This window comes from Canis lupus, chromosome 25 (genome assembly GCF_048164855.1).
Source record: "Canis lupus baileyi chromosome 25, mCanLup2.hap1, whole genome shotgun sequence".
NCBI classification, from domain to species: Eukaryota; Metazoa; Chordata; class Mammalia; order Carnivora; family Canidae; genus Canis; species Canis lupus.
Window position 1 is genome coordinate 39,505,340 of NC_132862.1, and position 27,795 is coordinate 39,533,134.

Consider the following 27,795-nt stretch of genomic DNA (forward strand, 5'->3'; position numbering starts at 1 on the left):
GTGAAGGGGATGGTGTGGGGTATCTCCTTGAGCGGGGCAAGACAGTTCCAACAGGGAGCTTGAACCTCAAATTGACTGTATATTTATCCTAAGGAGACTTTTAAAAAACCTGACAAAACCAAGTCACCTTTGGGGCGCCTGGGTGGCTCAGTCAGTTAAGCATCTACCTTCAGCTCAGGTCATGATCCTGGGATCTTGGGATGGAGCCCTGTGTTGGGCTCCTTGTTCAGTGGGGAGTCTGCTTTTCCTTCTCCCTTCTGACTGTCCTGCTGTGCCCTCTGTTGTGCATATTCTCTCAAATAAATAAATAATTTTTTAAAAACCTCACCTTTAACTGTTTTGCTCATCTGAATATAACTTTAATTCCAACACTAATTTTTAACTTGCCTTGTAACGTTTTGCAAGCATTAAATTACATATTGTGTAGAAAGCACTTAACCCAGAGCTTGGCATATGGTGCATGCTGAATAAATGTTGCATTTCTTCTCTTGCTCTCCAGTGCTGACCCCTTATACAACCATAGTCCACTTACATTATTTTCAAGAGTTGAGGGGACAGAAAAGAAACATTGGTAAGAAACCTCATTGGCCCCATCTCATGGTATCACCAAGGAGAGGCCTTTGCTAGCTTGCCTAGCTTCTTCTGTTCCTGAGAATTTCCAGGCTGTCTTCCAGAGAACCAACAATTATGAACTCTAATTAAAGTCTTCGAACTTTTTCTTTGGCACCCCTGCAGCTGCCCACAGTCTGTCTCCTGAGGGGCTGGGAAAGCCTGAGCTTTTCATAAGACTAGGAAGGAAGGTGATGTGCTTGCCATCCTGTCAGGCTGATGCAGGCTTGGCAGGAGTTGAGAGCAGAAGTTGCCCCCCTCCGGCTGACAGGGCCAGCTCCCCTGGAACACACCCTGCTGGCATGTCTGCTCTGCTTCTGATCTGATTGCTTGGGAATGGTGCAAGCAACATTCAACCTCCATCGCTGCTTGAGCTACCCAGCCAAATGCCAACCTTGCACTTCAGGGTTGGCAATCTAGTTCTGGAAGTCTTGTCTTTTGTTAGCATGGCTTTCTGTGCCTCATTAAGGTAAAAACTCACTGTTCAGGTCTGGTGACAGACTGGGCCCGAATGACATGTACACATGATGTGGACTATATGCCACTTGGCTTGAAGGCAAGAGAATGGATGAGATGATCTTCAGGGAATCTGCTGGCCTGTAGATTAGAAGACATACGGTGTCTTTTAAAAATCTTTTTAAGATTGTTTTGTCTATTTGGGGTCTTTTGTGGCTCCATACAAGTTTTAGTATCACTTATTGTAGTTTTGTGAAAAATGCTGTTGGCATTTTTATAGGAATTACATTAAATCTATAGATTGCTTGGTAATATGGACATTGTAACAATATTAATTCACTTAATCCATGAACATGGAATAGCTTTCTGTTTGTTTGCAACATCTTCAATTTCTTTTCTTTTTTTTTTTAAAGTAGAACTACTAAGATCAGTTTTATTTTATTTTTTTAAATTTATTTTTTATTGGTGTTCAATTTGCCAACATATAGAATAAAACCCAGTGCTCATCCCATCAAGTGCCCCCCTCAGTGCCCGTCACCCAGTCACCCCCAACCCCGCCCACCTCCCTTTCTAACACCCCTAGTTCGTTTCCCAGAGTTAGGTCAATTTCCCTTCATTGGTGTTTTATAGTTTTTGGAGTATAGGTGTTTTACCTCTTCAGTTAAGTTTATGGAGTTTTTTTTTTTTTTTTTTTTTGGTGCAGTTGTAAATGGAATTTTTTTCTTAACTTCTCTTTTTGCTACTTTGTTATTAATTATAGAAGTGCTACTGATTTGGGGTATTAATTTAGTATTCTAAAGCTTCACTGAATTCATTTATTATTTCTAATTTTTTTTTGGTTTTCTATATATACTATCATGTCATCTGCGAATAGTGACAGGTTAACAACATCTTTGCTAATACGGATACTTCTAATTTCTTTTTCATACCTGATTGCTGTGGCCAGGACTTCCAGTATTGTGTTTAAAAGTGGTGAGAATAAACATCCTTGTCTTGTTCTTCATCTTAGAAGAAAATTTCTGTTTTTCTGTATTAAGATGTTAGCTGTGGGTTTTGAGATATGTTCCTTCTAACTCTACATTGTTGAAGTTTTTTTTTATCATGAATTGATGTTGATATTTTGTCAAATGCTTTTTCTGCATCTAGTGATAAGATCATATGATTATCATCCTTCATTTTGTTGATGAGATGTATCAGGTTGATTGATTTGTGAGTATTGAACCATTCTTGCATCCTCATAATAAATCCCATTTGATTGTGGTGAATAGTCCTTCCAGTCTTGAGAAAGAAAAACAAAGTTAGAGGTATCACATTTCCAGATCTCAATATATGCTACAAGGCAGTAGTAATCAAAACAGTATGGTACAGGCACAAAAATAGACACATAGATCAATAGAACAGAATAGAGAGCCCAGAAATAAACCCATGATTTTTAAAAAAGATTTTATTTATTTATTCACAAGAGACACACAGAGAGAGAGGCAGAGACAGGCTCCCCACAGGGAGCCCAATGTGGGAGCCCAATGTGGTACTCGATCCCGGGACAAGGATCATGTCCTGAGCCAAAGGCAGATGCTCAACTGCTGAGCCACCCAGGCATCCCTAAACCCATGATTATATGGTCAGTTAACCTATGGCAAAGAAGCAAGAATTTATGCAATGGAGAAAAAGAGGATCTTTAGTAAATGATGTTGGGAAAACTGGACAGCTATATGTAAAGAATGAAACTAGACTACTTTCTAACACCATACACAAAAATAAACTCAAAATGGATTAAAGACCTAAGTGTGAGGCCTGAAACCATAAAAATTCTAGAAGAGAGCACAGGCAGTAACATCTCTGACCTTGGCCATACCAAGATTTTTCCAGACATGTCTCCTAAGGCAAGGGAAACAAAAGCAGTAATAAACTACATCAAAATTAAAAGCTTCTGTAAAGTGAAGGAAATGATAAAACTAAAAGACAACCTACTGAATGGGAGAAGATAGTTACAAATGATATATCTGACAAGGGGTTAATATCCAAAACATATTAAGACCAAAGACAACACCAAAAAAAAAAAATAACCAATTAAAAAATGAGTGGAGGACCTGAACAGACCTTTTCCCAAAGAAGGCATACAAATGGCCAAAAGACACATAAAAAGTTCAACATCTCTAATCATCAGGGAAATGCAAATCAAAACCACAATGAGATATCACTTCACACCTGTGAGAATGGCTAAAATTAAAAAACAAGAAATAGCCAGTGTTGGCAAGGATGTGGAGCAAAAGGAATCCTTGTGCACCGTTGGTGGAAATGCAAATGGTGCCACTGTACTGTGGGTTAACAACAGTATGGAGTTTCCTCAAGAAATTAAAAACAAATACCAAATGATCTGATAATTCCACTACTGAGTATTCACCCAAAGAAAATGAAAACACTCATTCAAAAGCATATATGTACCTCTTGCCTTTGCAGCATTATTTACAATAGCCAAGCTATGGAAGCAACCGAAGAGTCCACTGATAAATGGATAGGAAGATGTGGCGTGTGTATATGTGTGTGTGTATGTGTGTGTGAATATCACACAGCCATTAAAAGGGATGAGATTTTGATATTTGCAACAACATGGATGGACCTAAAGGGTATTATACTAAGCAAAATAAGTCAGATTGAGAAAGACAGATGCCATATGATTTCACTCATATGTGGAACCAAAAGAACAAAAGCACACCAAATGAATAAACAAAGAGCAGAAGAATCAGACCTGTAAACACAGAGACCAAACTCATGATTGCCAGTGGGAGCGTGGGCAAAATGGGTGAAGGTGAGTGGGAGAACAGGCTTCCGGTTATGGAATGAGTAAGTCACAGGAATAAAAGGCATAGCATAAGGAATATAGTAAATGATATTGTAATAGCATGGTGCAGTGACAGATGGTAGCTACACTGTGGGGAGCATAGCGTAATGCTGAAAGTTGTTAAATCACTGTTTTATACCTGAAACTAGTGTAGCATGGTATATCAACTACACTAAAAAAAAATCAATAAAAATTTAAAAATAAAACCAGTTTAAAATCAAAACATAATATACTTATATAAAGCTGTATATGCAATAAATATACAGCTCACTGAATTCTTGCAACCTGAACATACCCATACAACTAGTGTGCAGATCAAGGAAGAATATGATTGGCCCTACTATCTGGACTCCTAGCACAGTTATTTTGTTTTTCTTTTTTTTTTTATATTTATTTTTTTTTATTGGTGTTCAATTTACTAACATACAGAATAACCCCCAGTGCCCGTCACCCATTCACTCCCACCCCCCGCCCTCCTCCCCTTCCAACACCCCTAGTTCGTTTCCCAGAGTTAGCAGTCTTTACGTTCTGTCTCCCTTTCTGATATTTCCCACACATTTCTTCCCCCTTCCCTTATATTCCCTTTCACTATTATTTATATTCCCCAAATGAATGAGAACATATAATGTTTGTTTTTCAACTTTATATTAATAGAATAATTAAATATATATTTTAGTGTGTGGCTTCTTTTGCTCCATGTTGTGTTGATGGAATTTATCCATATAGTTGCATGTTCTTGTAATGTGTTAACTCCCATTCCATTGGGCAAGTATAGCACAACGTATTTATTCATTTTATTGCTTATAGGCATCTGGGGGGTTTCCAGTTTGGGGCTATTATAAATAGTGCTGCTGTGAATGTTCCTGTATGTATCTCTTAGCGCACATGTGTGCTTTTCTGTTGGGCATATACTTAGGAAGAGAGTTGTTGCATCACTGGGGCCCTTGCTCAGCTGTAGTAGATACTGCCCAGCAGTTTTTCCAAAGTGGATCTACCTATATACATCCCACTGGCACTGTGTAAGCATTCTGGTTTCTCCACGTTTGGCCAAGACTTGGTATTTCCCCTCTTTTTCATTTTTACCATTCTCTTGACTATGTAGAGGTATTGTGTTGTGGTTTCATTTGTTTTTCCCTGATGATCTGATGATTAGAAAGGTTGAGTACCTTTTCATATGTTTATTGGTCAATTGGGCATCTTTTTTTTTTTTAGTGGGAGTGGGACAGAGGGAAAGGAGAGAGAAACTTAAGCATGTGGAGCCCAAGCCAGGGCTTGATCTCATGACCTTGAGATCATAGCCTGGGCTGAAATAAAGAGTTTGGTGCTTAAGTGACTGAGCCACTCAGGCACCCCAAATGGATATCTTTTTAATGAAAAGATTTTTTTCTGTTGGATTCATAATTCTTATTGATCTATGGAAGTTCTTTATGTATTCCAGATACAAGTCCACATATACACATATTTTTTCCCCTATTCCTTGGCCTGTCTTTTTACTCACTTAAGAATACCATTTGAACAGAAAATTTTCATTTTAATGTAGTAGATCACATGGACTTTTAGAATAAATGTCATTCATAACATTTATTAGTTAACATTTATTACTTGCTTACTATGTCCTCCTCTACCTTGCTCATTGCACTTTCATTAACATATTTTTTTAAAAAGATTTATTTATTTATGATAGACATAGAGAGAGAGAGAGGAGAGAGAGAGAGAGAGAGAGAGAGAGGCAGAGACACAGGGAGGGAGAAGCAGGCTCCATGCCGGGAGCCCCACGTGGGACTCGAGGATCGTGCCCTGGGCCAAAGGCAGGCGCTAAACTGCTGAGCCACCCAGGGATCCCCTACATTAACATATTTTTAAGTGAAAAGAAAATGAAACCTAGAGAAGTGGAAAGACTTTCCCAAGTTAGGGAACAGCAGAGGGCATGTTCATGCTAGCTCTCCTCACTTCAGAGCCCCTGTTCTGTGAGCTCTGCTATACCAGAGAGGGCACCAGCTGATATCCCATAGACATTGTCCAGTCCTTGGATGTTTTTGTTTGGCCTCCACATATTTTTTCCAGTTGAATTAGTTGCCAACATTGAAAAGTTAGGAGAAATACAGATTTCCAGCTTTTCTTGGAAAATTGTAGGATCTGGCAATATTTCCCCATTTTTTCACATGTCACCCTGGACTGCTAGAGCTGACTAATTACTGGTCCCTGTAGATAGTACTAAGCCTTCTAGTGTCCTACTGGTGGTGCTATTATTGGTAGTGTTTGGTCTGCTTCAGTCATTTATGTTTTCTGCTTGGCTCCTGAAGACATCTGAATTTTTCACTACTAAACTGTTGCCCTTAAATGATATAAATGATTCTTTTTTCTTCTTTGTTCCATCTATTATTAATCCTAATACATTTTGACCTCGCTACCTTCCTTTGCAAGGTATCTAGGCTCTGTGTATGGGCTTCCTGTCTACCTTTCTGGCCAGCAGTACTTTTATGGTAAAAAAGAGGAGTAAATTGCTTATGTGGAATAGTTAGAAGAGTCCCTCAAAATACCCTATCTCTTCCTTTTAATGGGTGAAGGTATTGTGTTTTCATGAAGTTTGAAATGTCATTTATTTCCTGGAAGAAGCGACAAAGTACCCCTGTAAGATTTAATTTATCAGATCAGCTCCTTAAGCGTAAGTCTGGAAAGCAATGGGAGAAAAGATTTGTAGATTATATGGGTTAAGAGGGTGGTCAGAGAAATCTATGTCTCTGCATGATTGAATGCCTCAGATGTGATTCTGTGGTGATCTGGCTTCAGAGCTGGAAGAGAACAGGAGAAGATGGCAGAGGATGGGGGATGGGGATAGGTAGGTTTGTGCTTTCTCCAACTCAGCAGATTTTCCCTGGGCATGTCCCCATGTCTCTAAGTCCTTCCTAAAAGTCAGTGTACTGTGGAGGTTAAGAGCTGCAATCTCAAGTTAGCCTCACTGAATTTGAGTCTTGTCTCTGCTTTCTTACCAGCCAGGTGACCTTGGGTTAATCTTCTACATCACTTTCTCATCTATAATTGGAAGATAATAACACACTACCTCATAGAGTTGTGAGGACTAAAAATTGAGACTATTTAGAATCTTCTAAAAGCAGAGCTTGGCAAAGAATTAGCTCTCAATAAATTTCAGTCATCATGGCTCCTGTTGTTATCCTGGCAAGAGCACTAGATATGGCAGGGTCTGATGACAAGGGGGCAGATGCTTGCTTTGCCAGGCACTAGGCATGTGACCTTGGACAAGTCTCTTTATCCAGAGAGCTTCAGTTTTATCATTTGAAAAAGATGTAATGAGAATTAAAAGTGGAGCCAAATAAGACAATCAAGACTGGAGCGCTAGGGCAGTTTGTGTTTGTTATATCTTATGTCTCTCCTGCCTTCTCATTTTCCTACTTTTCTTCCAGAAGGGATGTGGACTAGAAGGGAAGGCAAGATGAGCACCTATGAGGAGGCAGCTCACAGTATCACATGGGCATGGAAATAGGAACTGTAGTGATGTCCCTTCTTTCATTCCCCATATTGGTAATTTATGTTTTATCATTCATCGTCTTGATTAGTCTGACTAAACATTTCTCAATTTATGGATCCTATCAACCTGTTTTTGGTTTCATTGACTTTCTTTTTTTATTTTAAGATTTTATTTATTTATTCATGAGAAACACAGAGAGGGAGGCAGAGACATAGGCAGAGGGAGAAACAGGCTCCCTGTGGGGAACCCGAAGTGACATTCCATCCCAGGACCCCAGGATCACAACCTGAGCCAAAGACAGATGCTCAGCCACTGAGCCATCCAAGCATCCCTCATTGACTTTATTGTTTTTCATTCTCACTGATCTGTGCTCCCTACTTTATTATTTCTTTCCTTCTGCTTGCTTTGGATTGAATTTATTCTTTTTCTAGTAGAAGTGCAAGCTTATTGATTCAGAGCTCTCTTATGTTAGTACAAGTATTCAATGTTATACATTTCTAAGTGTTGCTTTAATGGCATCCCACAACTTTTGAAGAGTTGTGTTTTCCTTTTAACACAATTGAAAATACTTTCTAATTTCCTTTATTATTTCTTTTTAGACATTTCCTTGGGTTATTTGGAAGGGCGTTGTTTACTTTTGAAATATTTGTAGAAATTTTCAGATATCTTTCTGCTGTTGATTTTTATTTTTTTAAAGATTTTATTTATTTATTCATGATAGACACACACACACACAGAGGGAGAGAGAGAGAGAGAGAGAGAGAGGCAGAGACAGGCAGAGGGAGAAGCAGGCTCCATGCCAGGAGCCCGACGCGGGACTCGATCCCAGGACTCCAGGATCGCGCCCTGGGCCAAAGGCAGGTGCCAAACTGCTGGGCCACCCAGGGATCCCCTGTGCTGTTGATTTTTAGTTTAACTTAATTGTGGTCAGGGAATAAAATTTTCATTACTTCAATCCTTTTAAATTTGTTAGATTGACTTTATGACTCAGAAAATGGGGCAGCCTGGGTGGCTTAGCAGTTTAGCGCCGCCTTCAGGGACCCGGGATCGAGTCCCACGTCGGGCTCCCTGCATGGAGCCTGCTTCTCCCTCTGCCTGTGTCTCTGCCTCTCTCTCTCTCCTCTCTGTGTTTCTCATGAATAAATAAATTTAAAAAATCTTTATGACTTAGAAAATGGACTCTCTTGCTGAAAAGAATGTATTTTCTACTGTTCAGTGGATTGTTCTATAAATATCAGTTAGGTCAAGTTAGTTTGTGGTGACTTCTGTGTCCTTAACTGATTTTACATCTCTTTGTTCTCTCCATTACTTGAAAGAGAAGTGTTGGTGTCTCCAGTTTATACTTGAGATTTTGTCTAATCATCCTTTTAGTTCAGTTGGTTTTTATTCTATGCATTTTGACGTATGTAGGTGATCTATGCATTTTACTGCATGCATTCAGGATTATAAGGCCTCTCTAATGAAATGAATGATAATGTTGTCATTCATTGATGCCCCTCTTTATCCCAAGTGATATTCTTTGTTCTGAAGCCTCCTCTGTATGTCCCAGTTTCCTTTTGATTCATGTTTGCATGGTATATCTTTTTTCATTTCTTCACTTTTTTTCTGTATATGCCTTTATAATAAAAATGGATTTGTACATTTACATTTGTTATCATTAATGTATTTATATTATAAAACCACCATCTTGCTATTTGTTTTCTATTTGTTTTGTCTGTAGTTTGTTTCTGTTTTTCCTCTTTTCATGACTTCTTTGCAAATATGTATATTTTATGGTCCATTTCATCTCCAACATTGGTCTATTAATTATACTTATTTTTAAAATTCAGTGGTTGCTCTAGGGTTTACAGAATCCATCTTTAACTTACCATATTCCATCACTATTTTTGCTTGTTACCAATATTTCTCTGCCTTTTATGTATTATTGCCTTCCTCCATGAAGTTTTGACACTACACACACACACACACACACACACACACACACACACACACACACACAGTATATCCGTCTATGTTCTGTGGCTCTAAAAAACACTGTAATATGTAATAAAGGTTTTGGCCTCCAAAGAACTAGTTTTATCCCTATGGGAGCACTATTTCATGTAGTATTCTGGGTTAAGTTTTTTTTTTTCTTTCCATACTTTAAGGGTGTCACTCTATTATCTTCTGGCTTACATAGTTTCTGCCAAGAAATTGACTGTAAATCTAACCTTTGTTCCTTTGCATATAATATCCTCTCTTTCTCATCTTCCCTTCCCCAGCACCACCCTCACCCCCACTTCAGCTTAATTAAAGATTTTCTATCTTTGTTTTTTAGATTTGATTAAGATATGTGTAGGTGTGTAGGTTTCTGTTTTGGTTTTAATATTTATTCTGCTTGGGATCCTCTGGAGTTCTTAGATCTATGTTGGGTTGTTTTTTATTAATTTGGAGAAGTTTTTTAGACATAATCCATTCAAATATTTCTTCTGTCCTCCTTCCCTTAATCTTCCTGGGACTTCGGTTACATGTATGATAGACCCTAGGATGTTATCCTCTCTCTTACCCCTCCCCCAAAGCAGACTGTTGATCGTTGTCACTCAGTGATTGAATGAGAGATGATGCTGGGAGGTGGGTGTACTTCTATGCCTCTCTGCAACTAAAGAGGCCCTTCCCAGTTTCCTACCTTGACCATTACCCTCTTCATGAGTACCAGATGGCGGTCATCGGCTGGGATCTTGTGAATGAGTGTAAACCTCTCTTGTATCTGGAGTTCCTAAGTGATTCTAATCTGTCCTGCTAAACTATACTCAGCCTTTCAGAGTTTACAAGATTATATCTTTTTTTCTTTGTACTCATTTTAATAACGATGGCCTTTTTCTCCCATGCTCTGCCAAATCTGAAACTGTTTGCATGTCCTATCTTTCCTTGGAGGGGCCTGTCATTTTTTTTTTTTTAATTCGGTTCATATGATTACCCTGCAGCCTCCACTCTCTGATGGGTTCAACGAAAGTTTGATGTCACAGATTATCCAGATTTCCCTGGTTGTTAGGTGGAAGTCACATTTTCTTACCACTGTCTATATCTGAGGTGGGAGCAGCACCTCTAGTAGTAGATAAATAGATTGTACTCACTCTACTTATTCTTTTGTCCTCACATCAAAGAGTGGGCTGCACTCCCATCTCCCTACTGTATTTTGTGTCAGAGCCTCTTTGGAAATAAAATATACTGTTTCTCTGTTGTTTGTATTTTTTTCATCAGGTGTCCATCACCAATATTTATTTAAAGGAAAAATTTAGTTTTAGAGACCTTGTGTGATAATTTACTAACTTCCTGCACCTAGGGATCAAAAAGATAATGGATTATTAATTTTCTCTTTAAAATAATCTTTTTATTATATTATTAGTTTCAGAATGCAGAAAGATAAAAAAAGAAATAAACACCACCTGTAATCCCATCAGCTAAAGAAACCATTGCTAATCTTTTACCAAAATGCTTCTAGTCTTTTTTCTATGAATTTAAGGTTGGTGTATGTAAGTCCACATGCCCACCTAGATAATTTGCATGTTTTGTTCACATAAGCTAGTTCTGAAAAGGTGTGTTTTTCTGTGGGCTGTGGTACTCATGAGATAATGATGTGTTCCTCATGTTTGTCTGGTAAAGATGACAAAATAGTATGGCCTATTTTCAGTTTGCTGTTAGGGCTGGATTCCTTCTAGGGGCTATTTCATGTGAATAGCCAGGATTCCCTGGTGTGTGTGTGTGTGTGTGTGTGTGTGTGTGTGTGTGTGAGAGAGAGAGAGAGAGAGAGAGATTCCCAGGGAATATAATTCATAACTGAAGAGACTGGTTCTTTGTGCTGAGGTCCTTCATGCACCACCTAACTTTCATCTCTTTGTTTACACTGACCCGTTGTCAGGTTTAGAACAAACTGAAATGGGAGAGATGGATGGTGTTTGTCATATGTGTTGTGATTTTCTTTCTTTTTCAGAAAGTATTTTGGAGAAAAAATTGGACTGTATTTTGCCTGGCTGGGATTATATACGTCATTCCTTATTCCTTCTTCTGTAATTGGAGTGATCGTGTTTCTTTATGGATGTGCAACAATCGAAGAAGATATTCCCAGGTGAGATGACTTTAAAGAAAAAGCCTCAGTTCCCACATGGCAGTAGTTTAGAGTTTCATTGCAGTTGAAAGTACAGTTCACATGCTTCCTTCCAAAGTCCTCACCCTCTACTCTCTCCTCCCCTTACCACACACGTAACCTCCCTCCAGAGACAGATCTGGGAACTCCAGAGCCTGGGAATGGCTTCAGAGCCCGCTGGGGGCGGCTCCCTCCCTTTCCTAGTTAAGCTCTTCTCCAGGGCCAGGGTATGATGTGGGCAACTGGATTCTACCTGGTGGAAAAAATCCATGCCTGAGAAATGTGTTTTCCCCTCCACTTTATGACTTTTTTCTCTGGATTCTCATAAGACCCAAGGTGGGAAATGCTGAATGGCATTGGGTAGCAATCACATGTCTATATGGTCAAACACTAATGGGGTAAAATTCTGTGAGGCTGTCCATAGAGGCAGGCAGCTCTGGAAGTGAGAAGGGCCCACCCTCTGGTTCAGAAGTCAGAAACTTCAGGGGACAGGCCCCAGAGTGGGGCCCTTGGAGAGCCAAGAGAAGGAACAAAGGCTGGTCCTTATGGTGAAAAGAGAGTCTTCGAAGAATAGTAGCACTTAAAAATAGCCTACTTAGGGTGTGGGGTGGCTCAGTCAGTTAAGCATCCAACTCTTGATTTTGACTCAGGTCATTGTCTTATAGTCATGAGATTGAGCCCCCAGGGGCAGGTGCCGCTCCACAAGCACATGCAGAGAGACTTGGTTGTTGACCAGGCCCTGCCGTGGCATCAGCAGTTCTAGGTCCTCTGGCCTCACAGTCTTACGGCCAGCATGAGCAGCAAATGCCTCCAAGTCATCAAAAAGATGCTGGAAATACCTGTCCAGGCATTTCTCCACCATCTCAACAGCCTTCTTCTCCATGGGCATCTTAGCACAGAAGCTAAAGAATTTCACATAGTGGCTCAGTCCAGTCTTGTGGGGATCTTGACGGGGCCTGAAGCCAGGGGGCTTGGGCTCTGGGAGGAAGCCTGGTCGACAGAGGCTCCAGAGGAGTTAAGACTCCAGAGGAGTCTCCAGAGGAGATAAGACTGCAGTGCTAGATGGTGGGACTGGCTCAAGAAACTGAGGTCGCCTGACCTGAGGAAACTGAGTGGTGCTGGAGGCCAACTCTGGACTTGCTCTTCTATCAGAGATATCCTCATCTTCTGAAGATCCTTTTGGCTCATTAGTCTCAACAGCTTCTGTCATTTCTCTATATCCCTTAGAATTTTCTGTCCTGACAGGGCTGGTGCTGGGTGTGGAGCCTGCTTCAGATTCTCTCCCTTCCTTGGTCAGTGCCCCTCCACCCTGCTCACACTCTGTCTCCTCTCTCTGTCTCTCTCTTAAAAAAAATAGCATCCTTTAGGGTGGACAGCATTACATAGTAGCTGTAAGAGTGAATAGCTTCATTCCCTGAACCTTCCTTTCCCTTGGCTGTAAACAGGGATAATAACATGTGCCTAGTGATGTTGTTGTGAGGATTCAAGGAGACAATGTTTGGCACACAGTAGAATATTAATAAATAATTGTTGAAAGAATCAACATATGTGGAAATAAAGTACAAGTCGCAAGAGAGACACTTAACTTATATTTAGAATTTAAATCTCTTGACATATTCAGCACCGTCCTTGAAAACCAAAGCATGGTTAATATATTTTAATACTTTTTCAGTTTCAAGTGATAGAAATGCAACATGAACTGCTGAAGAAAAAGAAAAAGAAAAAAGAAAAGAAGGGGAATCTATTATGAGGATTCTGGGGTGTATCAGGGAACACAGTGGCAGGCATGTGGCTAGCATAAGGGCCAATGGAAATAGGGACTCTTGTTTATTTCCCATCTCTGGTTCTTTCCTGTATTTGTTTCACTACAGATTTTCCCCATTGGATATAAACATTCCTACCAATAGCTCATAGGTATTGTTTCTTAGAGCTTTCTCTTTGAGTGGTTCCATATGAAAAAGTCCTATTGGCTCACTTTGGATTAGGGTATAGGCCCTGGGCCAATAGTCGTGGCTATGGGGCAGGATCACATTGTACCAATAGGATGTTCCCTCAGCAGCCAGGTGAATGAGGACACTGGGCAGACTGTGGGTGTCCACTGTAGTTGGAGGAAGTAATGGCCATTCTGAAGAAAGGGCCAAGAGCTGGGCTCCTTTGGGGAAAGGAGTTACCAGTTATCTCTTCTTGTTACCATCTATATAATCTACAGAAATGGTCTTATAAATTAGAAACTAGGGTTGGTGTTTCCAATAGTTAGAACAAAGCTAAATAACGGTATAAGAGACAAGGATTTGGATATTTTTGTGTATAACACTCCAGTACCAGCTGCTCAGTGTTTTGACTGGGAATTCTATGACTTTTATCACATAACATATAGGGTGGAGGTTCTGCCTCCCTCAGGCCAACTAGCATGAGGGAAAAACTAATACTTACCAAATGCTTGCCTTGTGCCAGGTATGGTGCTGGGTGTTTCTCATGTACTAGTTTCTTTGATCCTGTAGAGATCATGGTTGTAAACTGTTATATTGGTTTTATTTTAACCTAACAGAGATGGAGAAATTGATGCTAGTGCAGTCATATAACTGGTCCGACTACAGCAACTAATAATTGTTACAATCCTGATTTGACCTCAATTGTCTCCTACTCCAAAGTCTTTACTTTTCCCATAAGATGTGAAGTCTTGGGCACCTGGCTGGCTCAGTGGATTAAGCATCTGCCTTAGGCTGAGGTCATGATCTCAGGGCCCTGGGGTGAGTCCTGCACTGGGCTCCCTGCTCATCGGGAATCTGCTTCTCCCTCTCCTTCTCCCTCTCCCTCCTGCTCATGCTTGTATTCTCTCTCTCTCTCATAAATAAATAAATAAATAAATAAATAAATAAATAAATAAATAAATAAATAAAATCTTAAAAAGAAAAAGATGTAAAGTCTCCCAGAAGGCTCATATCCTCCTTGGCAGCCAACTGGCTTTGCTTGGTGATTTCTTAGGAAACATGGCTCCCACATTTCTCTTGCCCAGTTTGATCCCTAGAGAGCTGGGGCTCAGGTTGATTCAAACTAGAAAACTCTACACTGTGCATGGAGAGCCAGGGCCAATGTAGAGGGTGGGCCATCGGAGTGCCGGTTTACATCAGGATTTAGGACGTATGCCTTGGTTCCCCATCTGGGAATACATCCGACGGTGACCATTATAGCTGGAAATGACCATGGTCTACACATACTGAAAAATATGTGTCTATACACATGCACTCATATATAGTATATATGCATGTAAAATGTGATCATTATCCCCGCAGATGTATCTTATTACCTGTCAGAATGTATAATATTTCATAAACTATATATAGCAACCCATTAGTGGATAGTAGAATCAGTGTAATGGTTATTTTTTTAAATGAATGAGAATAAGATAGCAAAGAGTAGAATGAAATATAATGTTAGTACTCATCACAAGAAGGAAGTATGGGTATTGCTTCATGAAATTTTAGTTAGCTATATAAGTATGTTTATAGAGGAGAGGGGGAATATATATATATATTTGCATACTGGAATCTGATATAAAAGATCGCTTTTAAACTGTAGATCACAGTCAAAAAAAGTTTGAAATTGATGTTGTAAAGCTGAAATTTTGGTTATTGGTTGTTCAGATTCAGGTGGGATGTGATAAATGAATATGTAAATAATAGAAAAAAATAAGTGTATTATGAATAATTTTTTTTAAAAGGACTGCTCTTTAATCATAATTATATACCCATCAAAAATCTAGGCTCAATGGACTTGATGAAAATTCATAAAATAGCACTCCCTATCAACAAAAGGATAGTCTTTAAATCCTAATACTGAATCTAAACAAATTCATACTCTTCCGGGATCTGTGTCTGTCACCAACGCCTAAGCATGATTAAAAACTTGTACTATTCCTGTGGTTACTTTACAGGGTTTCTAATTTTGACATTAAGCCTGGAGTCTACTATCTATGTATCATTTTTTTTAAAAAAAATGTGGCCTTCATCCAGTTCTCCCCAGTGGTTATGTCTCATATAACTTTAGGACGATATCAAAAGCAGAAAATTTACATTATGTGGAACTTTAAATGGTACCTTTTATCTTCAGCAACTTTGATATATGAGATACAAATATGACTTATGAGAAATAATTCCACATGTGAATGAAATATCTATAGAACTTTACTTATACCAAAGGGTTGGTTCCATTTATTAGGTACTTGCTTATATGGGTAGGGAAGACTGGAGCGTTTAAAAAAAAAAAAAAAAAAGGCTGATTGATCTAAACCATCTTATTAAAAAACAAAAAGGTCACTTCAGGTCTGAGACCTTAACAGCAGACACTGTGTCTGAATTTCTGGAATAATTGCCATGTTGCACCTTCTCCCTTCACACCAGCACAGCCTTGCATCATCTAACTTGTGAGCAATGAGTTACTGATTAAGAACACCACTCACTTTGGGGTTCTGGTTCAGCTGATTGCTGGGCCATTTATCAACCTTCTTGTGCTTTCTAGAGAAAACGATAGACTGGAGAAATACAGCATTCGATTTATAGGCACAGTTGCTTCCAACTAGAAATCCATGGATTATGCAGTTCATGAATAACCCAGATAGGATTTCAATTCTAGCCGAGTTCCTCTCATCTTTCCACTTCTCTTTTCAGCCTTGCCTAGGCAGGCAGCCTCTCTCAGAGAATGCAAAGTCATTTTAATATCATCCTGGGGCAGAATTTCTCCAGAATTCTGTTCAAATTGCTTGCATTCAAACAGACAAACAAGCAAACAATACGACCCAATACATATAAAGCATTCTGACTTCAAATTTAAATGATCTAGGGAATAGCCATGCGATGGTGGCTGCCCTTTTGTACAAATGATCAGCAGTTGACTGTCCTCCCAAAAACAGACACAGCACTTATGTTTCAAAGTGCTTTGTACTTTGTTAACTAGTTGCTAGCACATTTTTCATTCCTGACCTTTTGGCATCGACTGCTTTTGATTAGGATTAGGCTAGGAGTATCCCTCCCCCAAGTCTCTGTGTAAAAAATAAAATAAAAGCCCCAAAAAGCAAAGTGATATCCCTGACACACACATATACCTGAAGGGCAGCATTGAGGAACCTCTTATGTTCTCAGACATGGCTTAAACGCACAGCCCCTTACTAAAATTTATATGGACCAACAGTTTTCTGTGTGAATCTGTTTTCTAGGAGGGGACTCTCCTCTCTGAAAGTAGAAACTCCTTCTCAATGATACACCAGACACTTGTCTGACCCAGAAGACAGAATAAACCTTGCTCTCTAGTTACCCATAAGAATGTGCCCAAGTGAAACCAGCATGGCTGAACTTACTATTAAGATGTTATTATTTAATATTGTCATTGTGAATGAGTCACTGCTATTGACACTTGCCAATGGAGAGCTTAGCAGCAAGTCAAGTGGAGGAACGAGGATTTATTCTTAGAGACCTAGAGTTTCCATTCTCTCACACAGAAGGCCTTTTCTTGCTGTGGGCTTAATAGCTCATTAAAAACAAACCTGAAAGCTGGGACTTGACAGCCAGGGACAGTCCTCAGGAAAGCCCTTCATCTTCCTAATGAAGGGGAACTGGACCCAGGCACCCCTTGACTTCTGGGTTTCATATAAGCACTTGCATTAGCACATAGGGTACCAGCCAGCTCACCCTGGTGATGGCCTCCCACTCATCAGCCATGCTCTGTAGTACCCATACTTTCCAGAGGGAACACAGCAGTGGTTTTCAGTGTAGGACCCCCTACCTCCCCATAACTGTGTCTCCAGCTGCTCCATGAGAACAGCCAATGCTTCATTTTCATGAAATCTTGAGTTCTCCACCCTGCTGCCCCAAACAATGAACATAACCACCTACCCATTCCCCAGGGGAAGCATTACACACCAGAGTGATGAGTTCACTCATTTTCCTACCAATATGTAGTGTGGAGGGACGCTAGGGAAGCCAATTAGGGCTGGTAGTACTTTGGTTCTTATTCGCAAGCATTCATATAAGCCTGAATTTATTGGATAGCTAACCACCGAAAGAGTGAATGGAATTTCAACTATATTCATTAGTCCACTAAATAGAAATATACTGAGACTAGGTTAGAATATAGCTAACGGTTATTTGACTCATGCTTCTCTCTATAAGTATCATAGAATCTAGACTTTGGAAGAAATTACCCTATTCTTTCATTCCCCCTAGTCCCATTTCATGGTTTTGATCATTCTTATTAGGCTGAAGTTAGATCCCATTCTACAAATGTTCATGCAGCTGGTGCACTTGGAAAGGGCCTCTAACCCAGTTCTGACTCCAGTCTTCTTCACGTGGCTTCTCCTTGAGAAATTAGAGCTTGTGTTGATCCAGCCATACTCTTGTGTTTGCTTCTCCCCATGACCAGGTCTCACACATCTGTGAGGCAGCCAGTAGGGTTTAAGGAGACTGTCTGTGCTTGCATGATGATGGTGAAATCCAATTTCAGACAGGTGACGGATTCATAGTTGTTGGTGCTCCCCACCAATCTCTTAGACTCAGCACATTTTGAAGGGACTTTATGGATCATCCTGCAGTGTACAACATTTCTGGCAGATGCTCATGAATTTTCTGCTAGAATACCTCTAATGACGGGTCCGTACCGCAGAAGGGGCCCACCCGTTTCTTTGAAAAAATATAGGAATAATGCTCTCATGGCAAAGAATCCAATTCCAATGTCTTTAACACACCTCGCTTTTGGAGCAAATAAACTTGGCCATGGATTTGGAGTGGGAGATGTCTTTAGGGCAACTAGCTTGTGGTGGGTCCTGCCTTAGCTCTCATTGACCCAGCAACCTCTCTCTTCCGCAGCAAAGAGATGTGTGACCAGCAGAATGCCTTCACCATGTGTCCCCTGTGTGACAAGTCCTGTGATTACTGGAACCTCAGCTCAGCCTGTGGCACGGCAAAGGCAAGCCACCTGTTTGACAACCCTGCCACCGTCTTCTTCTCTATCTTCATGGCTCTGTGGGGTAAGTGGTTATCATAAACCTTGCTTATTTTGGTAATACCTTAAATGGGTACAGTGACCATGCTCTAAAGCCCATATCCTTTGATTTATGTTCTTTAGTATTTAGTCTTTATACCTTAAGAAGTATTATAGGGACAATAGATTTCTCTCTTTTACTTTTATATGTGAGTAGTACTAGGAATTCCTCCATGGTTTTATGTATTTTTTTAAAAGATATGAGACATTCATCTTGTATTAATCTCATGTAGAAATTATTCGGAATTTGAACCCAACGCATGTTTGAAAATGAGCGGGAAAAATCAGAGAGGGTGACAAAACATGAAAGACTCCTAACTCTGGGAAACGAACAAGGGGTAGTGGAAGGGGAGGTGGGTGGGGGGACTGGGTGACAGGCACTGAGGGGGGCACTTGACGGGATGAGCACTGGGTGTTATACTATATGTTGGCAAATCGAGCTACAGTAAAAAATATACATAAAAAAAAAAAGAAAATCCCTAGCACACACATGAGGAGCTCCAGATATATCTACTAAGATAGGGGAAGTCATCAATGTCCACTATAATAACACTCAGAGTGTGGGGTGACTGCCATGGCCACAGAGTTAGCTGGTGGGGAAGGTTGGCCCAAACTTGATCTCCTGACTCTAGATTCTGTGCAATTTCCGGACACCATGAGTGCAGACGGTAGAGATTTTACTCAATGCCAGAGTAGCGTTTTCAGTATTTCCACCAAAGGGATTTGTGAAGGAAAGAACAGATAGTTCCATCATTTTCTTCCTCCTCCCTTTGTCTCCCCAGAGCATTAGGGTAATAAACTTTCTCTGGGCCATAGCCATCTGACCATAAACACACAAACACACACACACACACACACACACACACACACACACGGAGACACTTCTGTTCACAAACTGGAATGGAATAACCCAAAATAATAACACTGTGATAACTGGACATTTCCAAGAAGATACACCCACATGTATCATACAAGGAACAAAGTCAACATGGTTCAGCCCATCTTGAGTAGCCACCTGATTTTCACTTTTTACTCATCATTAGATATGCAGGTCCTTAGTTTCTCCATTAGATCACAGAATGGCAGGGCTGTGATCCCACTGCAGAGGATGCTTGATTATCTCTGACTCCATGGGGCCTGGAGGACATGCCAGGATGGGACCATGAGTCACACATTCCTGAAAGTGTGAAGAGGAGAGAGGGAGAGGTCTGTTTTCAGTAGTGCTAGGAGTACTAACACAAGCTTTTTCTGTTCCCTGTAGGGACCTCTCCTTGGGTGGAGATAGAACCAGACTGGAAAGATTGCCATATTACTAGGCCACCAAGGAACATTTCCAGGGGACACTCTATTCTCTGTTCTCAGGTGGAAATGCACTGCCTAGGGGCACACAGGCAGTAGTCAGCCCACAGAAGTAGGGGCAGAGAGTAGGAGGAAGTGACACTTATCACCATGTGGCTCTGGAAGTGTTTCCAGGAGGAACTCAATAGAACCAGCTGAAGCTGAAGCTTATGGCCTAGGGAGCCTTAGGTAGCAGCTCTGTGTCTGCTTGTTAAGCAGGACATCTCGTGATTACCCCAGATCCATCAGAACTGATTTGGAACCTGGAATGCACATTCAATGTTTGATACATTGCAATCCTAATTCCCATTTATTTGTCTTAAGGGATTCCCATGACTTGAGTGGCTATAGTTTCATAATACTGAGTCCATGATCCCTTACAGACTTCCCTGGGATGTAATTCCTTGTTGTAGAGAAACTTGGTTTTCAGTTGTACTTTGCCACTCTCAAGCCCCAACAACAACCTCATCTCTTTCCTCAATAGCTGTAATTAACAGATGCCTCCTACCCCCCTGGGATCTGTGGTAATTTACTGCCGCTGCCCCTGCCCCTCTTGCTCCCTCTCATGTGGCAACACAGGAAAAGCATAAAGGGTGGGATGCGTCAGAGCTTCCTGGCATAGCGTGGGCTTCAGTTGTGTTTTTTTTAACAGCTTTGCTGTGTTTTATGTGATTGTGTATTTGGTTGCAGCAGCCAAGAGCCGCTGGGCATGATTGCCTGCAAATTACAATTAAAAATAATAGTACTGCCTCTCATTACAATGATTATTATGATCAGTGGTGCTGTGCGTGGTGGGCCTGGCCTGAGGCCCAATCTGCCAGAAGGAAGACTGGGGAGAAGTGGTTCTCTGCAGAGAGACTCTCTGTCAGTGGAACCATAGTAGGGGCTACTGAGCCCGGGCGCATGGAGGGTGCTGGTCAGTATGGACTGGGTCTGTGGAGCCTTCAGGCCTAGCTCCCAGCTCCTCTGTGGTTCGGCTTCGGACTCTAGGGAGCTTCAAAAAGTGAATGAAGCCTTACTGAAAAGGAAAGTAAAGGGACAGGGTTTCTGAACTCTGTTCTGAATAGAAGTTAAGAACATTGACCTAGGGGCCAGGCGGTCCTAGATGTGTGTCTCACAGTCCTACTCCTTACCAGCTGGGGTCCATCACAAGACAGTGCAGATCTAGCTCTGTGTCATAAAAGTCAGCACTCTTAACCCAGGTACCATATACCTGGGGCAAGATTCTTAACCTTTGGATATCATCATGCTCATCCTTAAGAATGGTTAAGGAATACCTACCTCATAGGGTTCTTGTGTCGGGTGAATGAGATATGTGTGTAGAGCACTTAGCATAGTGCCTGGCATACAGTGCACACAGGAGGTGTGAGCTGTTCTTTGCCATTATGACAATCCTCCCTTGTCCTCATGACTCCTCTTCAGTGACTTCTTTGCTCCCTCTCATCTGTTCCCATGGTCTGGCTTCTCTTTATAGAGCCTGCAGTCAGGAAGCATTCTGAGCCCTGCTGTATGCAGAGCCCTCCTCAGGCACTGAGACAAGGATAGAAAAAGGAGAGACGCCCTCCTCCCCACCTTGCTCTCAGAGCATCCCCAGCCCCATTCCAGTGTTGGGAGGTCAGGATGCACTTATGTGAAAAAGCCTCAAATCCAAGGGAGAAACCACATGAATCTGTGCACTGTAACACAGCACCATGTAAAACAAATGTAGCTGTTAGCAACTGTGCATTCAACCAATCTGTGGGTGTTTGTTCTGCTTAGTTCTGTGCCGTGCCCGAGGTAAACAGCCAGCTAAGAGCTGAGGAATTTCACAGTCCAGTTACTATGCTGCAGACCTGAATGGCAACCAACAGTGCAGTGCTGCACACAGTGAAGGGCACCAGGGGTTTTCCTGGTGGGTGGTGTCGAGGTGTGTGGGTGGCCTCAAAGAGTATCACTTCCCTTCCTTTCCAGGGCACTGGACTCTAAGTATAGTAGAAGTGTAGAAAAGAGGGTGCCCCAAGCAGAATGGATCAGGAAAGGATGGTGGTAGGCAGTGGAGGGCAGCATAGGGAGGCAGGACAGTTTGCATGAGTTGGAGATGGGGAGGGCAATGAGGAGGTGACTGTAGCAGTGATGCAGCTGTGAGGTTGTGTGTTGACAGAACAAAGGAATGGATTTAGTAGACACATGGGTCAGGCCACATACAAAGGATCCCCCCATCAAGAGAAAAGAACTTAAGACAATAGGGAGCCATTGAAAGTCTAGATGGGGGAGTGTTGGCATCTTCCCTCTCCTCGCCCCTTCTTCACTGCCCAGGTGTCATTGTTCTTCAAGACTCGGCCCACATGGCTTCTCTGGCAATCAGAACTCCTTCTGCTGCCTGCCCACAGCCTTTTACTGTGCCTTTCTTAAGGCCCTGATCACTTTGTGCCTTTTATTGTAGTTGTTTACAGCCATTCCCTATAGACTATAAACAGTTTGAGAGCAACATCCACATAAGATTCACCTGATCTCCCTCGTGGTGTCTAAGACAGTGTTTTGTGTATTATAGATACCTCAGGCAGGCCCAGTTCTTTGTGCAGGATTGGAAATTTATTCCAGCTTGCTCAAAGAACAAGAGCTGTGTTATAAGAAAGCAAGAAGCAAGCTCATGGGTGCAGGTAATGGAAGGGAGCCAGGCTTCTGGGAACTGGAGCTGGAGGTGCTGTCAGAAATCCTGGCCCTTTTTCCTTTTGGGTATTGGCTGTGTAGCTCATCCCATTCCTGCTTCCTTTTGTGTCTCTTGGTTTCAGTTTTCAAAAGAGAGAATCTGCATGGTCCCTCAGCAGGCTCTGGATTAGGTGTTCAGACCTGGTATGAGAAGCCACGGCTGTAGAGTGGAGGGGTTGGTTTTCCCTGGACCATGTTGGGCTGGCCCTTCAAGGGGCTGCAGGTGGCAGGCAGACTGACTGGCATGTGGGTATGAGAGTGTAGGGAGGCCCTCAGCAGCTACTTGCTAAACAGATGGAGGGCTGGGAGAATGCCCCTTCAGGGAGAGGACTCTGTCAGCGGCATGCAGGCTGCCTTGGAAGGCTGAGACACTGGAGTCAATGGAACCATTAGGAGACTGTTACATAGTCTCAGGATGGGATTCTTGGGGTCCAGAGAAGGGAAGTGGTGCTAGAGACACAAAGATGGGAAAAAGAGTGAGGGCTCTGAGGAAGGGGCAGGAAGAAAGAAAGTATGTGTAGGGAAGATGAACATTGTCAAAAAAGACTACAGACCCTTCCATTCTCATTTTCCTCATCCTTCCATCTTTCTTTCATTTCTAGAGGTCACTGTTCACCCTCTTCTCATAACCTAGATGTGTGTATCTCCCGTTACATCTATCAGGCTCTCAGGGATGGGGAATGTTTTGAGCAGTTCCAGCTAGAAGTAGGAGGAAGGGAGTAAGTGCTTTAAAGAGAGTCCAAAAATTTGAAACCTCTAAGTTTATCCTCCACCCCCATTGGTGAACCCAAAGGGTACTCAAAATCCATTCTTTAATAGGATTTCTTCTTTCTTTTTAAGCTACCATGTTTCTTGAAAACTGGAAGAGATTACAGATGCGGCTGGGCTACTTCTGGGACCTGACTGGTATAGAAGAGGAAGAAGTGAGTTCCTTTGCATACTTCTCTGGGCCCTTGCTTGATTTCATTCTGGAAATAGATTTTTTTGGAGTGAGATGACCACTTAACATTTGGAGTCACATCAGCTAGTCACTGGCTCCATGGTCTTAACCATGGTTGATATGCACTGAAGTCAAAAGTTCAAATCCCTGCTCTTCTCTTGAGCAGCAAGACATTGGACTTGATGGGTAGTCAGATGTCCTGGTGAACCTCACTGGAAAAAGAAATGGCACGAGAGAAAAGCCTTATGGTAGCTTTGAGATTTAACTTGACATTCCTCTACCTCCCATCTCCTGGGTGCTAGTGTGCATGAAGCCAGAGAGCAGGAATCGCTATCATGTAACCCAGAACATGCATATGTCAGAACGCCTCTGTAAGCCTACTGAGGACCAAGGGAGAGGTGTGGGTGCCAGAGGCTGATTGCCTTTGATGCCTATGGAAGGCGAAAGAAGCAATGAACTACTACAGTGTAAGCCAGTAAAGTATGGTCAAACTGGCGGATGAGCTAAGGGCAAAGGGTAGGTTCTTTTAGAGTCTAGTTTTATGGACAGATAATACTTAATGACTGAAAACAAATCAGCCTTCCCTCTGGCTCCTATGAGAACTAGGGCCCCATTCCTGATGTCAGGAAGCTGGCAATGAGTAACGTGTGCACAGTTGCTCACAGTTCTTATCTATTCCTGCATGTTCCCATTGACTGAACAGATGTGAATATTGTATAGAGGCTCCTGATATTGTGGACATTGTTGTTGAGGTGCTGAGGACACTGTCTGGAAAGACCAGAAGACACTGGCATTTGCCTGAGTAGTTACTTGCAAATCCTGGCCACAGGCATTATGGCAGCTGCATGGAGAGCAGGCCTTTTCTGCTTTCTCCCACAGTAATGGATGTGCCTCACCTTAGGCTTGGGATTGCTGGCTTTGTGGCCCTGTTGTCTTATGACCAAACAAGTGAAATCCCCAATTTAGTCTTGTTCTCAAGCCTGCATGGCTCCATATGTCTATAGCATGATGTCATCTCTTCTCCTTGATGCTCTAATGGAGCAGGTGGGCATTTCCATTACCATGCACGAGAGTATGTGTGTTCACTGTATTCCAGCCTGGTGCATTCAGCATATGCTTGGCGACCATCATGGGTTCTGTGGCAGATCAGAGAATATACACTTGGATTCTACCTTCAGAGAGGATACAAATTAGGAAGATAAGCATCAGGGAATAATGAAAGCAATTACATTTCTTGGGGGAATAATGGCCAAATGAGTGCTTCCAGTAAAAGTGGGACTGTGGGGGTGGTCTGGTTGGGACATTCTAATCATGCGGGTTCCATCTGCTTCAGCAGAGAGATTGACAAGGGAGTTTTGGCCACGTGTGGGGAAGTGGGAGCTCTGTTCTCCTAATGCAGGGCCTATCATGTCTCCCAAGAAGAGAAGAAGAAACATCCTGGCATCCAGGCCTAAATGGGTCCAGAGACAAGCTAGGTGTGTCTGCTAAGTAGAGCTGTGGAAGCCAGCCAGTCTCTGCTAGGAGGTGTAAACACACACAGAGAAAGCCATAGGTTATGATTCGATGCCTTCAAAAATCTTAGTCACAGGCTCTTGGAAGGGTTGGAAATATAATCAATTTTCTTTCTGTAGCCAGGTTTCCTGCTTTCTGATGAACCCAGAGAGCAGTGGTAACCTCATGGGAGGTACATGATCTCAGGAACTCTTAGGCAGGCTGAGAGGGGTCTGGCCAAGACTGGTTTGCCTGTGGCACAAGGAGATGTTCCTCATGGGCTCTGGTCACTTCTGCTGGGTGAACTTACTGCGAAGTGGCTTGGTTCTACAGCATGGTTTGTGTGCCCTGAGTGTGCAAGCCCTGGGCCAGGCATGGTTGAGAGGGAGGACAGCCTTGTCTTTTCCTTAAACGTGTTTATATTTCAGACTAGAATATCAAACATGCTTTAAATTCAGTATAGTCTGAACATACGCATTAAGCACCTACTATGTACCAGTTTTTAGTATGGAGTATGGAACTATGTCAAACAGTCTCTGAGTAGCTCCAAAGGCTTACATTCAGCTAGGGTGCTTTCTGGCCTCTGAATATTTAGAATGCGATGGTGAATATGTAAGAGAAATTTCTTCTGGCTAATGTAGCCAGAAGAGGAGTGCATTTTTTTTAACCTGAGTTTTGAAGACTGGTCAAATTTCGCTGGGTAGCAAAGAGGGGAGAGGGTGCCCACAAGGAGAAACAGCAAGCAGAAGCCTTGATCTGGGAAAATTGAGGTGTAGATCAGAAAAAGCAAGATGTCCAGAAAGTGCAGTGCAGTTGGATGCAGGAACGGATTTGGGGATGGCCGAAGCAATAAATACAGGCATGTAGCCAGGACAGGGGGCTTATTGACAGCTGGTCTGTGTCTCTTGTAGGTCATGGGAAGGCATAGAGGGCAGGATAGAATTATATTTATGACTTTGCAAGAGTCCTAGGACTTATCTGAAGTGTGAGCAGGTTTAACGTGCATTCAGGTGAGGAGCAGGAGCATACCATGGCAGGTATGACTTGGACACTGGTGAGAGGGAGACAGGAGCCCTTGGAGGTCATGATTAGGAGTTTTTTCTATTTTAACCAGACACTGTCTCCAGGTGTCAGGAATATTCTCTGGGCCAGCTTTCTGTAACCCTAAGACATCATGCTTCTCTATGGTCTGCATTAGGAGATACTATGTGGGCCACACCCGGAAGAGTTGAACAAGTGGTGTGACTCAAGTCCAGGTGGCAAATCACGGAGAAGTGGAAGGAGGGTGGAGACTGCTTTCTCTCAGGGTAGGGAAGAACATGAACAACCAAACCCAAGACCAGCTTCCTGGGTCGGTGTGGCCCCTGCCTAAGGGTTCCTCCATTTGGAACCAGCAGGGACACCTCGAGGGACTTACTGAAAGACTCTTTGGATCCTGTTCTTGCCGAAAGGAGGCCTGCCAGACTTCAAGAGTTTTTCGCTCTGACATGGGCTAATCTTCAGCTCAGTGGGCCTCCTTCCCTGACCCAGTTAGCTTCTATCAGGCCCCATGTGTTCCTCTGAGAGACTGTGGTCTTATCTTGACACAGATGTCCTCCCCTCTGTCTCTCCCATCCCTCATCTGTCATATCAAATTTTAGGTATCATACATGGCTTCGTAGCACAAAGGAAGCCAAATTCTCTACCTACCTTTTCTGACCTCAGTACATATTATTCTCCTCCTTGCTCAGACCTTCTAGCCACATAGACCTTCATTCTCTCCCAGGTTTATGCCAGTCTTTGCACTGGCTGTTCCCTCTGCCTAGAATGCTCTAGTCTCTACATGGCCTGTCCTTTCTTGGCTTTTCCATCCCATCCTAAATGTTACCCTCCTCAGACTCAGGGCCTTCCCTGAATCCCGATTCTAAAGCAGCCATCTTGTTTTATTTCTTCTACTCTTCTTATCCCTAGCTGCTGGCTTCTTATTTGTGTGTTCGTTTGCTTATTGTCACCTTCCTTTACTTGAAGATAGGCTCCACTGTGGCCTCAGAGCCTGGAAAGAAGTGCAGAGTGCAGCAGGAGCTTGAAAACTCTTTGATGAAGACATTTGTTGACTGTGTCTCTGGATTTACCTCTTTAGATCAAAGAAGGCTGGTCCTGAGCTGTCCTTCAGACAGCTCCTGAGGAGACCAACCAGGTGGAAGCCACTTTGGGAATATTTCCCAGGATTTTAGTGGGAGGAGTTATGTATTTCTGATGATTTTGCATCAGACTACCAACCCAGAGAGACCAGAGTGTATGAGGAACATTAGGAATAAGGAGGACCCTCCCATGGCTGGGTGCGTTGGCCCTACAGGGGCTAGATTCTGCTCTGGTCAGGAGCTCAGTTGTCCAGCTCCCTGCCTTTGAGGAATTCTGTAACCTCACCTGATCTTCTTGGCCACAGATAGAGAGATCCTTGTCTGACCTGCTTTAGTTGGAATGCAGAACAGCTTAAGACTCTGCTTTGAGAGTCTTGGACTCCTGTTTATATGCTGAGAATGCTCAGCTTGTTCTAGACAGATGAGGGATTTTGAGTGGGGGTCTCGCATGGGATGAGGTGGGCCATAGCCACAACTAGAGGGATGTGAGGACATGCCTCTCTGTGATGTCACGGACTATCTTTGGAAAGTCAGAGGCAGGTCAAGAGCAGCCCTCCTAGTCAGTAGGGGAAGTTCTTAGCCCCTTTGCCGGGTATGAAAGGTAGAAACAACTCTAGCTAGAGGGGGTTTAGAATCCATATAATCATACTCACCGAAAAGATATTGCCA

General features: G+C 42.3%; 1 protein-coding gene and 1 long non-coding RNA gene across 5 annotated transcripts in view; one reads left to right on the top strand and one right to left on the bottom strand.

Annotated features, from left to right (window-relative positions):
* The window catches only part of ANO2 (anoctamin 2), a 343,486-nt gene that overhangs the window by 159,922 nt on the left and 155,769 nt on the right, over nt 1-27,795 (top strand). For all 4 annotated transcript variants that reach the window (XM_072799266.1, XM_072799267.1, XM_072799269.1 and 1 more), the window contains 3 exons: nt 11,365-11,499; nt 18,375-18,535; nt 23,416-23,498. In XM_072799266.1, coding sequence (XP_072655367.1) covers nt 11,365-11,499; nt 18,375-18,535; nt 23,416-23,498 — 379 coding nt within the window. The remainder of the gene's footprint in view (nt 1-11,364; nt 11,500-18,374; nt 18,536-23,415; nt 23,499-27,795) is intronic.
* Nucleotides 23,211-27,564, bottom strand: LOC140617599 (uncharacterized). The gene is made up of 3 exons (XR_012017790.1): nt 27,413-27,564; nt 24,412-24,687; nt 23,211-23,727 (listed from the first exon to the last, which is right to left on the bottom strand). It is a non-coding gene; the product is annotated as an uncharacterized lncRNA (long non-coding RNA).